Genomic DNA, 14,854 nt, shown 5'->3' with positions numbered 1-14,854 from the left:
ATATTCTTTGTGCATTTATTTCTTGTTCCGTCCACTCGTTAGGGGCCCCAGCCGGAAATTTGCTTTTTGTTTAAGGCTGTTAGGGTACTGTGTTTGTATTCTCTGACTTCTGTCTTTGGTGTCTTTTCTATCTAGTTGTCTTTCATATTTCCTGTTGTTTTATATGTGACAATACCTAATAAATTAACTTAATGCTAAATAATCAATCTATGTATAGCAGCTGTTTGTTCTCTTTGGGCCTTTGCTCCGACCAATGACCCTTGTAAACGGTTTACCGAGGATTACGGAGGATCCCTGGATAATATAATGTTGCTTTTAACACACAAAGCTATCATCGTGGCGAATTACGCACATCCGTAACATCTTCATCTAAAATTGTACTAACTCGCCCTAAATTCGACAATCTCACGCAGTTACCCACGGATACAAATTATACGCAAGCAGTTACGCAAGCAATTGTATAGTGTTAAGTTCTGAATACTTCGAATATATTGGCTGCTGTTGAATTTACAAGAAAATGTTGAGAATTTAGTTCAGGCAATCTTTGCATCGTTTGAAAGATATAAAATGTTACTGTTTTGTCCAAGATCTGCTTTATTGGCTCCAATTATAGCACACTATAGCTAGGAAAGTTTTGTGATTACGAAATCAACCTGCCACGGATGTACATCGACCTCAGGCTCCACAATTAGCTTGCATAGCTTTCTAACACCATTGGGCTCTTTGTATAAACACTGTGTGGAAATACGGACAAACGGACGAACATACAAACGGACAAACAAACAAACGGACAAACAATCTCCGTCTTTCTGTTCAAGCTCAAGCTGGTTAGGGTGTCCGCATATAAAGCGGGAGGCCCGGGTTCGAAACTCGGTGGAGGCTGGTAGTTTTTTCACTGTTCTGGATTTTTCAACTCACTACGATTTCAATTCTATATATATATTCATTTGCCTTTGTCGTTTACCTCCATTCCATTAACAAAGTCTGTTCAAAGTATCTCTTTCGAGATCCGGCTTTAGGAATCACAAACTAGTTCGAGTTGGTTAGCATCATGTTTGATCTCTAGAGTAAGGCAAATATGTCACCAAAACAGAGCTAGTATTGTTCGATACAGGTGACAAACGCCTACAGTGGAATTTACGACCTTCCTTACCGGCTTCGAACCTCTGGACATACAATCACAGCGTCCATAGCCTAGTGGTTAGGGTGTCCGCATATAAAGCGGGAGGCCCGGGTTCGAATCCCGGTGGAGGCTGAAAGTGTTTTCACTGTTCTGGATTTTTCAACTCACTGCGATTTCAATTATATATATAATTTATATATAATTTATATATATATATATATATATATATACATATATATATATATATATATATATATATATATATATATATATATATATATATATTAACAATGCTTCGCCTTCTATGCATTTCAAAAAACATAACCTGTCGCTTGTAATTGTCACTTAGCGGCCGTGACAGTCACCGAGTGCGAAAGATCGCCGTGCATTTAAGAGTAACTCCCTTTTCAAGTTTGCCCTTTTAATCCACTTCACAAATAATCGACACAAAAATGACAAAAGGTTAGCTAATAATGTGTGTTGTATAATGATAACCCGTAGGTCGTCACGTGTCTATACCTATTAGATTCCAATGAAAAGAAAACGTGATCATTTCTAGAGTTTATATAAATATGAATTTAGCGTGACAAGTAGCCACCACATTTAATGTCATTATAAACAAACCGAAGTCAATAAGAGCCATACACTAGATATACCCCTGTCACTACAGCATCAAACTCAATTATCCACAAACTCGCGGCTTAATATCCATAGTAATATGCTCCTTGTTTGTGAAAAATATATGAGAAGGTATGGAAGGAAACATATTCTTCTGTTTCGAAAAATATTTGTTCTATCGGATATATCCATATGAATATTCAATGAAATAAACAATTAGACATAATCTTAACCAACTATGGTTTGTTACAGAATGTTGTCAAGATGAAAAGACAAAAGAATACACGAGTGGGTAGCTCATGGTGGAGGAGGGTGGGTGGTTCCTGGGATAGAGCATGCTGTATAACATTGTCCCAGTTTTAATGTGAGGGGGTGGGCGGGACTGATGGAAGAGGGCCAGGGGGAGCCTGACGGGTTTATTGAACAGAGGTTAATGGTCACTTCCAATAGAATCTTATTACCTGTCCTGAATTTGTGTTAAATATTGTTTCAAGAGTTATCACTTACGAATTAACTGCAAACAGTTACAATCAACTGATATGATTTGAAATGTTCGCAAGCAGTTCATGGACTATAGTATTATGTGTGCGGTTGTTTAGTACGGAGATATCTTCTTCATTGACTGTACACAGATCACATATGTTTTATTTTGTCAAGTTAAGGAAAGGAACAAACTTATACCGTCACTGCAAACATCGCGTTACGATAACATTTTAAGCAGCTGCATATTTGTGTTGGAGTGTTCTAACCTTTATCTCCCCCCCCCCCCACCCCCGCCTCAAAACCAAGGTAATCTTCAATTTTATATATAATTGAATGCAACCCTACATATTAGACTAAATGATCTTTACGGGTAAAGTAAATTGGTTGCGACTTGTTATTCGGTCATTTTATTGTCAAGTTATATTACTTCATTTGCTAGCCTATTCAATGTTCTTAACTCCTGGGTACTAGATGATAACACTTAATTTCCGGTTTATATTTTCAAGCTTCTTGTAGTTTTAAAAACTTGAATAGCTAAAAAGGAACATTCCTAATGCTGAATTGTATTTTTTTTTCTTCTTAAAATACCGCGTAATCATGACGTTATCATTTTCAGTGTTGGCAGTACATCCCGGTTTGGATAGTGGAACGGATGTTGAAAAAGGAATAATTCACATTGCGACCTGTAACTTATTCTTCGGGGGAGGAAAATAGCCCTAAAGTGCCCTACTGTGTTGATTTTTTTGGCATTTTCTGAGTCGAGTCATCGCCATTCTTTTTTATGCTTGGTCGTTGAAGAGGATGAAATAAATCACTGATGGACTAAAAACCTGGAGGATTGAAGGTGATTTAAGGTATTTTACAAAATCTTAGGTGAAACAAGAAGATTCCGCAGCGACAGCTGGCAGATGGGTTGGGGGGCACAATGACAAACTTTAAGCTCTTCTAGCTCAAAATCTAAACGTTAATAGTGGCAAATGTTGAATGTGTTGTAATAGCCCACGCCATTGAATTGTCATCTCACGTCACGTGGTATAATTTCAACAACTATTTCATTAAAAAACGCGTCCCGGAGTAATAAATTAAACGACAACTGTCTGTTTCTTTAATTTGATTTTAAAAACATGAATTTCTTCCCCTGCAAAGAAACCAAAAACCAAAAAAAAAAAAATCCTGGACTGATGATGGGAATCATGTCCATCCGAAAAGCAAAAATACAGCGCAGTGTTGGAAGGGTTTGATTAATTCAAATATTTATCCACATGGAGGCATGTTGCTGAAATAAACAAAGCATAATGCGGTGCTGTGTTTAGATCGGTAGATAATCACATGTGGTTAATTTCACAGCACGTAAGATAAAAGCTATACCTCCGCACGGTCCTGAATATATAGACTTAATCAACTGTATTAAAATTATGAGACTTTTCACTTAAACGTTATATTAATGTCACGCGGTATATGCTTGCTTCGTGTCGTAAAAATAATGACAACATATCATTCTTTAATTTCGACACGTTTAACTATACTTATGACGGCCTCATGCTTCCATACATCAAGTGATGAAGCCAGGGGGTGGTGTAAAAGTTCCACTCCCCCCCCCCCCCCCCAAGACGAATGTCAGCAAAATGTTACAAGCCAAGAATTCACTGGTTCGAATCCGTAACCTTCTTGGCTCTTTTCCATATTCAGCTTTTCGTTATTTACTTGTATTATATTTGCGTATCTTTTGTCATAGCAAGGCTGATGGATTTAAATTCTATAGCTACGCATTTCTCTGATAAATAAATATTGTAATAAGCATTCTCACCTAAACTCCTTCTTTTTGTGTGAATTCATACTAATAATATATAACAATAATCAGAAGTTAATTTAACGACGCTTAAGCGACCACAAATGTGGGAGAAACCAGCAAGCGCTTATGGATTACAACTTACACGTCGGGCGGCTTCCAATTCAACATTTTTAAATCAAATTTAGAATCTTTACAATTTAGAATGTCATTTCAGATGGGGTAAAACCGTAGATTGCTCTTGGATGAAAAACCCACCTTACTATGACCCGGCCGTGAATATTTTTTTTACCAAACTGAACTGACACCGAAATTATTTCCTCGATTCTGATTGGCTCTCAGCGAGCCAATAGGTTTCCTTATAGGTTTCCGTACGTATAGGTTATAAGGCTATATACAACTAGTTAACAAGTCAAAAGACACAGACATATCGTCAAATGCCTTTTTTGTGTACACTCACTGGCTGACACACACTCGCTCGCCGTCTTCATGCATGGCCACTGCGTATTCGACTAGGCCTATCATACATGATTCATTGACTGAATACATTTTGAATTTATGATTATAAAACTAACAGTATCGCAACTCCGAATGTACACAAACACCTCGTACATATCGGCTACATGTATACAATTACAAATGCACTGTGTTTTTATGTGTTGTATACTATACACAGTACAATAGGCTACATTACATATGTTGTGTAGAGCGGAGTTAAGCGAGTAAACAAACGATCGAGGATTGATAATGGGCGCAGTAGTTGGGAATAGTTGCTTCATTGTGTTAAGAACACTATATACTTCGTTCATATATACCTACCAAAAGTTCTGGAAAGTTGCTAATGTGAATATCTTGAATTTGTTCGTGTTGATCATACTGATATCGACAGAGTATGGAAGGATCCATGTTGAATACTAAAGTATATCACGTGCTCGCTGAGAGCCAATCAGAATCGAGGAAATAATTTCAGCGTCAATTCAGTTTGGGAATAAAATATTCGCGACCCGGCCGGGTACCGAACCCGCGGAATCTCCCGATTGCTAAACCCCATTGCTTCAAATGCATGCCACCGCCTTTATCCACTCGGCCACAGCACCGGCATACACAGCATTCTCACCTAAACTTCCCCTTCTTATTGTGTAAATTCATACTGTATTAAGCATTCTCACCTAACATTCTCCTTATTCTTGTGTGAAGCGGGAGCAAGTCGAGGGAGAGAAAGATACATCAACGACCAAAGACAAAACAGAAACCATGCTACTATTGAGCCCGAAGTGTATTGATTTTACATGTGTGTCTAGAATGAACAGATGATTCAAACAAATTAGAATATCGGTTCAAAACACAAACAGAAACCTTAAGAAATATGACCTTGACACACAAAAAAAACCAGGACAAATCTTTGAGTATACGACAGATACTAAAATAACATTTTTTCGAGGTTCTCATGTGACATTTTCATTACTAATCTTCAATTAGTTATAAAGAAAAAATACAAGAAGAAGAAAATAAACAACTTGAAATTCGGATCATTTTAATGTTTTCATTTTTATGCCCGGGCCATTAAATGGAAACGTAAGCTTTATTGAACTTCTCAAATGAGACGAGGAATATTTGCGTGAGAGATACTTATGTGACATACTACCGCGTTCTTCAGAACAAACAATTTGTCTAAAGGAATAAACGGTAAAAAGTGAGCTCAATATCTGATCAAGAATTATCTATCACATATGAGAGAGAATAATCGTTTTTGTTTGTTTTCCTTTTCGATTGCTTCTTATAGTTATCATCGACTGAAAGAAAAGGACTGCTGAACTGCTGAATCTCACAACGGCATGAACATGGGACTATGTAGCTGTTTGAATGTAACCAGACACATATAGATCCATATAAAAAAAACTGTGGAGACTTAATCAAAACCATGTCAATCTTCAAAGGTTCATTTTGAGTTTTTAAACATCACCTAAACAGTCAAAGTGGCATGCGCGTCACCGGTGTCAGGTGTAGAACGTGTTGTCGTGTTACCAATGACAATGATTTCAAACAGAGGAATAATGGAAAAATTCCTATTTAAATAAAAAATGAACACTTTTTGCTTCCATTTATAATTCAGTCTCATTTGGTATCAAGTTTAGGGATTTCGTACGTGAAGCAATGATTTCTACTACTAAACTTCAAGGATAACTTGAGGCAATATTTTAATCTTGATATGTGTCATAATCCAGGAAAACGTTTGAAATGTTTCTACAGATATGCTGGTTTTTACATTTTCTTAAATATGCTAAATCTCTGGATTGCTGCTTAACGGCTATAATTGTTGATGACGTCAGCTGCTCACTGATATATTTGTTAGAGATAGTGACAAATTTTGTCAAATTAGTACGAGAAGTCTTTGAACATATGACGTTCTCTCACACCTACAAGACTTGAACAAGTCTAAATATAACTTGAGCAAGTCTAAATATGACATGGTCGAGTCAGATGGGGCTCAAATAATCTTTCGATGGTTTGCTTTCAGTATTAAAATGTGAAATTTTCGGCAAATTTAATTTGCAAATGCTGAATCGAAGAAATTGTATTTTTTTATTTAAATGACAAAAAGTATGGCATATTGTCAAAAAACTGTCAGTATTCCATCTTGAAATATGAAAAGAAAAAAATCTAAAAGATAAAAGAGGTTTTCTGATCCTGGTGGCACTATGACATCACCTGTGTGCAAAATGGCAGCACCCAAATATGACTTTTAAACTAGGATCTTACCCTGTTCTCCCCCCCTACCCCCCCCCCTGTTTGGGGAAATTATTTCACCACAAAGATTTCTATCACATAAGCTGAATGTAAGAGCTGGCATCTGTGTCTCCAATAATAAGTTCAACTTGAAGCAACAGAGTTCACTGTTTCATTCTGCGTCACATCTTACACCTAGAGGTGAACAGAGAATTGACTCTGAGTCTCAAACGTCCTGGTGCACACGTTGTATTTTACCGATATAACAGTCTCATAAAATTAGTTTTAAAATGTCAAACCGACTCAAAAGACAAGACCTTACCCTCTTTTATTAGGATATTCTTGAAGGGCCTATCAAGGGAGGACAAAATATGACCCAACTGTCTAACCTTGTTCAACTAATAACACTTTCAGTTTTGCTTGCGATGTTAAATCATAAGAAACATAAGTAAGAAGTGGAAATAAAGACACCTGGCATTTTAAAAATTGGGAAAAAAGTTTTAACCTTGAGGCGACACTTTTATTTTCAGAGTAAATTTGGTCTCTAGGGGCTTTCTTTTCTTTTTAGCCAAAAGCATTTCTGTTCCCAACCATGACATTCCCAGCAAAACGTTTTTCACTATCTCAATTTCAATAAATTGTAAATTCAAACATTTCAAATTGGGAGGCATACATGCAAAAAAACAGTTGTTGTTAAAAAGCAGCAAATCACAGTTAATGATGAACATGGCAATGACATCTGAAGGTGTAGTCATTTTGTCATTATATTTCAGATATCCTTTTTTTTTTTGGTGAGAGAATAATAGAAAGATATTTGATGACCTAAAAACATAACAAGTGAACATATGATGTAACATTTCCCCCGAACCTTTAATGTGGTTTCTTCACTATTAAAATTCACTATTAAAAACCGTAATGAAGACAGGACTGTTTGCAGCTTAAATGAATCGACATTATATATGAAGCCACGGCATTTACGTTATACACAGCTATCACATGTATTACGCTTGAAGCACAGTAATTTCAAGCCTCATTACCATTGAAGACGTCTATGAAGATAACCTGTGGAACACGCTAAAAATCCTATTAGAACTGAATGTTTTTTTCTTTTTTTTTTTAACTTCGGAAAGTTCAAGAAGTATTGGTACTTAAACAAAGAAAACATCAGTCTACATGAAATCATATCTTCGAGTAAACAAATTACTAATATCGATGCTCCTATAAAATAGCATTGGACAAAACACAAATACCTGATGTAAAGAGACCAGACATTATTACTTGATGAGAACATAACCACTTCTAATGTGCTTAAAGTTAATGACAACCGAGTATACAATTCCTTCAGGTAGGTCTATCCTATCTCGTAACTATAACAGCTGTATCGTTAAGATCCAATCATTCATATTTTAATTATTCCTTTCATACAGATGGTAATAAGACTTCCTACTGCTTACACATTATCATAGGGTATGATTGGAAATCTCCAAAAAACTAACAATGAAAATCAAGCTGGCAAAATATGCACACAAATGAAATTGAACGTGTCAAAGATACTAGTTGTGAGGTATTTAAACTTATTCAGTAAATATTTTTTTTAAGAGGGGGGGGGGGGAGTTTGGATGCACCCTATCAGAGGTCCCCATGAGAATACGTAGATGTAGGCCCATTGTAGTGTCCATGGAGTGACTGTTTAAATTGTGCACACTTGGGTGTGTGGGTGTGGCAAGTCACCAGTGACCAGGGTTTAACAACGATTGTACAGTTGTGTCAGAATTAAGGCCTTGGCCGTGACACAAGACTGAAATCCTTCAACTTTAAAATCTTTAACTTTTCCCTTGGACAGCTGCGCAGTGGAGGAAGCATATGTCCGAGCATATACACAAAGTCAAGACCAGAGGTCACAGGTCATTTGTCTTTGGCACGAACGTACAAACTGACAGTGAAGTCACATTCGTGGATCAACAAAGTACCATATCTACTTCCTGTCATGAATCGACCTATCATATGACATAACTAGGATATCTGCAATGTAATCAAGGGGGAGATACTGGTAGGGTCAAAGGTCAAACACACTTAGTCTAGCCTACATCTGCAAAGATACAGCAAAACTAAGAGGAGTTTCAAGACAAGTTCAGGTAAATGAAACGATAGATTCCTTTAGAATTTAGTAATTGAATGACGCCATATGAAGGATATGGACTGTGAAATAGAGAAACCATCCCTTACCATTTTAAAATACTTTTAGGTTACAGAAGACTTCCATAGAAATAGAAGACTTCCATATTATAGAAGACAATCATTTTGTACATTCTTACCCCTTATCATTAAGATAGGAAAAGATTTGACCTTAATGACAATTTTTGAGAACACAACGATTTGGAAGTCACAATGAGCACTGTGTCAATGAATAACACCCAAAAAGAACATTATAAATACTCCAACTAGCAAACTAAAATAAAAATAAACAAGCATGGCAAAGGGCGATAAAAATACACAACTTGTACATATAAAGAAAAGGTTGGAATTCTTCACTTGACTATGCAAATAATCCATAGACCTTTTCAGTTGCCCTAGATGAAATCAAATCTGAAATGCAAACTAATTTATGCGTGAAATAAATATTCTGGTGATCTAGTGATCGATCAGTAGGTAATCCTGTAATGACTCCCAAGTAATAATACCACCCCCGGAGCTCAAACAGTTTTGTCAAGTCAGACACACAAGGATGAAAATCTGTTTCATTTCTTAAGAAGAAATTAACCAAACCTTGATGATAGAACGTCCTCCAAACCATAATCCACTTTTGCTTCAGGGCTAATTGGCTGAAAAATGCTTGCGACATGCACAAGATAAAAAAAACTCTGGGGAAAAACATTTTGATGGGTCTGCACTGTCAAATTCATAATACCTCCCTCAACATCGGCGTGACAATCCCAAGATTACCAGAAACAAATTTAAGCAGTGAGGGTAGCAAAAATATTTAGGAGTTGGAATTTCAGTGTCTTGTAAATGTTTCCATAAGAGACTAGATTCATCATAGAGGTGAAAGCAACTCTGTAGATTAAACAGAGATTCACGACAGAAAAATAATGGGGAAAAGTAGACGAAAACGTGTGACCTATTCGGTAGTGATATGATCTATGCAAATTCAACTTCCTTTTACCTGTCTGGCAACATACCCCCCGGGCAAATATTCGACGAGGAGAGAGATGGCTGCTATTATTCATGTAAAGTTAAAAATCAGTTGACGTAAAATATTTCACAAGAGTAAAGTGTTCAAAACTAAACATATACAAAGAGCATGTGGTATGATGCCATACATACATAACACTATTAAACCGTTCTCGTTTCTGTCACGGACGACATTCCCTTATGTTACCTTACAATTTTAGTTTTCAAAGGAAAACGAAACTAATGTAGTCAAACACACAACATCTTATTTCACTTGAACTTAACTTGAGGTCGAAACAGTTTCGTTCTCATTTTCTTCAAATATTGTCCAAGCTATAATCGCGAGGAGTGAACTTTTCTCTTCATCAGTAAAGTTAGAGTGTATCTTACCCAAGCCCTTGCCCTATCTATAGTACACCTTTAATACCAAGCAGTACAGTGTTAAAGACCCTCCAGTCCCCCACCCCTCCCCCCACCCCCCCCACAGACTATAATATCACTTCACATTGAGATATCAACATACAAAGTTGCTATCAGACCTAAAAAATCTAGACCACCACATGGGTACAACACCTCTGCTCACAAATTCAAGCTTTTTGGTATCGTTAATATGTAAGTTATGTTTTTTCGTTTTTTGTATCAAGTCTGGAGTTATTTTCAAAAGTAGAGCAATTAAGGAAACTTCTTAAACTCCTTTCTTTCGTTTTCTCACCAATATGTTACAACAGATAGGTTTCTTCCAAGAAAAACCCCAAGAAAACTAAACCTTCGAAAAATCCCAAATACTCTCTACGGAGCATCTCTCATCCCGTATCTTACGCAAATTGTCGCAAGGAATTATAGAACGACGAGAAATCGCTCGCCCTTCCCCCCCGAAGAAAAGAAGATAAAACAAAACAAAACAGACCCATCACAAGCCAATTGAACCGGCTGTTTTCTGTGTCACAAAAGACAAAAATTAGCTTTCAAATGCAACTAATTGCATACTATACTAGAACAGCTGACAAAGACTTAAATTATACCTTATAAGATTATTAACTCCATCATACCTTCCACAGCATTAATTCCTCAGGCAGTTTCTCTGGCATTCTTCCACAAATCCCTTCTTAACCTGTATCTACTTCTTTTTCTTTCTTTTACCTTCCTTTTTAATTTTTCTCTCTCCTTTCTTAATATTCAGTGGCAAAAAAAGTTCTAAGATTTGACTTGTGACAGACATTTTTGTCCTCCTGGAAGACGTGCGAGATTCAATTAATGAGGGCTCGCCGTTTCTGTTCCGAGGTAATAACTGTCAGGCAGACCACCTAAAAAATTCGAACATTTCGGATTTTGATTCTGTCAATGGCAAATCGTTTCATCACCTTGTCTCTCAAAGAAACCAACCACATGCATAAAAAAACTCACAACATTTCTAGGCTAGGTTTTGGGCGATGCATAATTGTCATTAATCAGGCGAGTCATATATATTCAGTGACTGCGAGCGGTCGGGTGTGCCACCGGTAAACGACTGTCGACCTATCCCTCAATTTGTTTAATTAAGTGTCTACTCTAAATCTCTTCTTTAAAATGTAATTCTGATAATCCAAAGAACAACTCTTCAAAAAAAAAAAGACCCTTTTTTGGCAACAGAGGAATTACGATCAGCTAGTGTAAGGCTTAGATCTCTTTGAGGAAGGAAAGCACAGGAAACCAACTAAATTCTAATTCGACCTTATCCAGAGTTGCCAGATTAGATACGACCCTCCATCGACATTCTGGGACCCGAACTAGGCCATATTTTTTATCTACGCCATCTTTGTTAACGTTCGAAGACAAAGTACGCAAGTAGACATCACGGTCATCTTGCACGGATATTAATATGTTAAGGGTCGACCCCAAACCTATCGTGATCCCTTCTCTTTTGTAAAATGGTCAGTTAGATTTGCTTTTTACCTTTTTCTTCCAAAGAAAAGTTTCCTACATTTAACCGCTGCCTCTGATGGCCCAAAAACCCCCTTATATGACAGGGTACCCTTTAGGGATCCTCCAACACTTCCACCAAAACTCCTCCACTCCTACTGCCTTCTAGTGAGGACGCTCACCTTTCCTTCTCTACTATCCATTGCATCGGCAATACCACACTTTCCGTGTCTTCTCCTCCTCCTCCTCCTCCTCAACCGCATCTTGATTAATTTTTTCGTCTTGTTTGGCGAGCAGCCGCCAGGCATCTCAGCTGTGCTCTCCGGTTCTCTACCTCTCGCGTAGAAAGAAACCGTCACATTTAGGCCGCCGGGCTGCACGTGCCTCTGGTCCAAACTAGTAACCGATTCCCGCTTGAAAGTTTCGATCCCCTTGGTAGGTAGAATCCTGGGAGAGGGCCGCATCCAGCTGGGATTTGAACTCGTCTCCCATATAACTGTCCTGTATATTGCAAGAAGAAGAAAAAAAGATCAAAACTCCCGATGCAATGAACCTAGGAATCGAAAAGACAAATTGAATACCGAGAGTTGACAAGAATGGGATTCTTTCAGAAACCACATTCAAATGCTTTTCGGGTGCTCCCTACTTTTTACAAATTGATATATCATATCCTTTGTTCTCCCCCACAAACTAGCTATGCCTTTTTTCACAACTCATCATACTTCATAAAAAATTACTCATTTTCATATTGTTGGCAGCAGAATCTGTGGTTCATGGTGTGATTCAATATAAAGGTAACTTGTTTTTGTTTTTTTGTGAATTTTTGTGTTTATCAATTAAAATATTGTGATATAGGTTTAGGTTAATTTTGGCAAATGATACAAGGAGCAAAAACTGATATTGATATATCTCGTAACATCTACATATTTTAACCGTGACCATCGTACAAATCCTGTCTTGATCCACCGCACCTTATTGTACAGTCAACCCATCAACATCCTGTACATTTCTGCAACTCTATAGACCATCAGTGTTGCACCCATATATGCCAGAACATCAACTAATGGCCACCTGTGTTCATACTTCAGACAGCATTGTTCCAGCCCACCTATCAGACATTTTCCCAGTTGGCAATATCTGGTTGTCTTTAATTGTTTGTTGAACCTCAACATCCGTGAATGAACTCAGAGAGATTGCACCTTTGAGCAGGCACTTTTGAAGCCTCGAATACCCTGAATGGCAGAGCAAAACCTTGTGGTAGTCGCTCCTAAAGGACCAGGCATGCTGTGTGTCTATTATAACCAAAACCATGATATGTATCAATAGAGGAAGAGACACAACCAGCAGTCATCAGCCAAAATTTCAAACTGCAGGAACCAAATTTTGAATTATTCTCCAAGTGCTCTGAAGCAAACAGTGTCATTTATGTGTGTCATCTATGAAGAAGGTCGGTTCGGTGGTGTTGCATCGAACCGGTCCGGCAATCACTCGAGTTCTGGCCGAATGGAAATTGACTCGGGTGTACAAAACTGTCCTACGGCATGATTTCTACGGTCTAGCGGTTGCACACACCTCTCCTATGCCCACTGACGCACACAAAAGCCAACAAGGGTCTCAATGCACACGAAAGCCAACAATGGGCTCAATAGCACTCCAACATCGGTGCATGATGCTTTTAAAATGTTCCCTACCTGAGAGAGCTCTGGTTGAGAGAGGCCCGGTTGGGACAGGCCCATCTGTGACAGGCTAGGTTGTGATAACCCTGGCTGGCTCATGGGCTGGCTCATCGACATGTTGCCCTGGGTCAGGACACCCTGGGACAGAGACTGAGATGCATCCTACATGGAAAAGATACAGAAAAAAAGAAAAAAAAACATGGTTCATGAATTTTCTTCTATTTAATATTTCAGTATTTTTGCCTTTGTTTTTTTCCCCCACAACAACCAATAAATTTGAAGATCCTTAATTAACAAAGACTTTTGGTTTCTTCGTTTATCCTTCTCTGAACTTTAACTAAACTACAATAGCTTAGTAAAAAAAGGGTTTTGAGCATCAAGGGTGAAACAATGCCTTTGGTACATTTGGCCCGCCAAAAATATCTGTAATTATCCAACTGCTATTGGAGAAATGAAAAAAATGTTCCAGCAGTAAACCAAAAAAACTCAGAGCTCAGTGAAGCAAAGTTCTCGGCGGCGGGAGAAAATTACTACAATGCTTTTCACAAAATTTGTCCGGTTTTGTCACGAGAGCATCACCCTTACTATTTTATACGACCCACTTCAAAAATATGCAAATCTACATCATCTTCGCTTTGGCATTTAATAACAAATTTTGGCACGATAATTGGAAATGAATAATCACGAACGACAGGCACGCTAATGACCAAAGAGGGTGATTCGGAGAAGTACATTAGATGACAAACATATCAGCCAAAATATTATATGTCAATTTGTCAAAGATTCTGACAGGGTATATATCCGCTTGATGCGAGGACTCGAGAGAATGGCGTGAGGCAGATTGCCTCGGACATATCAAATTACTAATGCCTGAACGACTGCAGGGATGGAGTGCCATTAGATTCGCAGCTGTTTTAGTGGAGGAGAAGGGAAAAGTGACTATGCTGCAGGTTGGAGATCTAGTATTAAAGACGTGTAACGAGAAGAGGATATGGGAGACCATGGATTAGTCCAGTCCATATCATGTCCGACTTGTAAATGGGTAATGTTATGAAACTGCAACGACAATCCAGGGCGGCAACCAACTTTTCTTTGATTGGGGGAGGGGAGGAGGGAGGGATGGTGTTAAGATTTAAAGTTGGCCAGGGGAGGGGTCTCAGCTGTTTCGTGGGGAAAAAAGTAGGTCAGAGAACCGTCAGACAAAAACAAAGTGAATGCTATGCAGAAGAAGAGTGACAGACACAGAGAAAGCAACTTGCCTTATTTCAACCACTAGAATTACATATTTCTGTGATTCTGACAATTTTTTTCTTTTCTGACAGTTTTGTTTTTCAATATGTAAATGATATCATATATAAGTGATACAAC

The 14,854-nt window shown here is 37.9% G+C and overlaps 1 protein-coding gene and 1 non-coding gene across 2 annotated transcripts in view; one reads left to right on the top strand and one right to left on the bottom strand.

The window, feature by feature from the left end:
- Positions 1-1,183: 1,183 nt before the first annotated feature.
- Positions 1,184-1,255, top strand: Trnay-aua (transfer RNA tyrosine (anticodon AUA)). The gene has a single exon. It is a non-coding gene; the product is annotated as a tRNA-Tyr (tRNA).
- Positions 1,256-5,271: 4,016 nt separating this feature from the next.
- Positions 5,272-14,854, bottom strand: part of LOC139979155 (regulator of nonsense transcripts 1-like) — a 49,432-nt gene continuing 39,849 nt past the window's right edge. Inside the window, exons 21-22 of the mRNA XM_071989862.1 lie at positions 13,502-13,648; positions 5,272-12,311 (exon numbers count right to left, since the gene is read on the bottom strand). Coding sequence (XP_071845963.1) covers positions 12,207-12,311; positions 13,502-13,648 — 252 coding nt within the window. The 3' untranslated portion in view covers positions 5,272-12,206. The remainder of the gene's footprint in view (positions 12,312-13,501; positions 13,649-14,854) is intronic.

This window comes from Apostichopus japonicus, chromosome 13 (genome assembly GCF_037975245.1).
Source record: "Apostichopus japonicus isolate 1M-3 chromosome 13, ASM3797524v1, whole genome shotgun sequence".
NCBI classification, from domain to species: domain Eukaryota; kingdom Metazoa; phylum Echinodermata; class Holothuroidea; order Aspidochirotida; family Stichopodidae; genus Apostichopus; species Apostichopus japonicus.
This window is presented reverse-complemented; position numbering and strand designations above follow the sequence as displayed.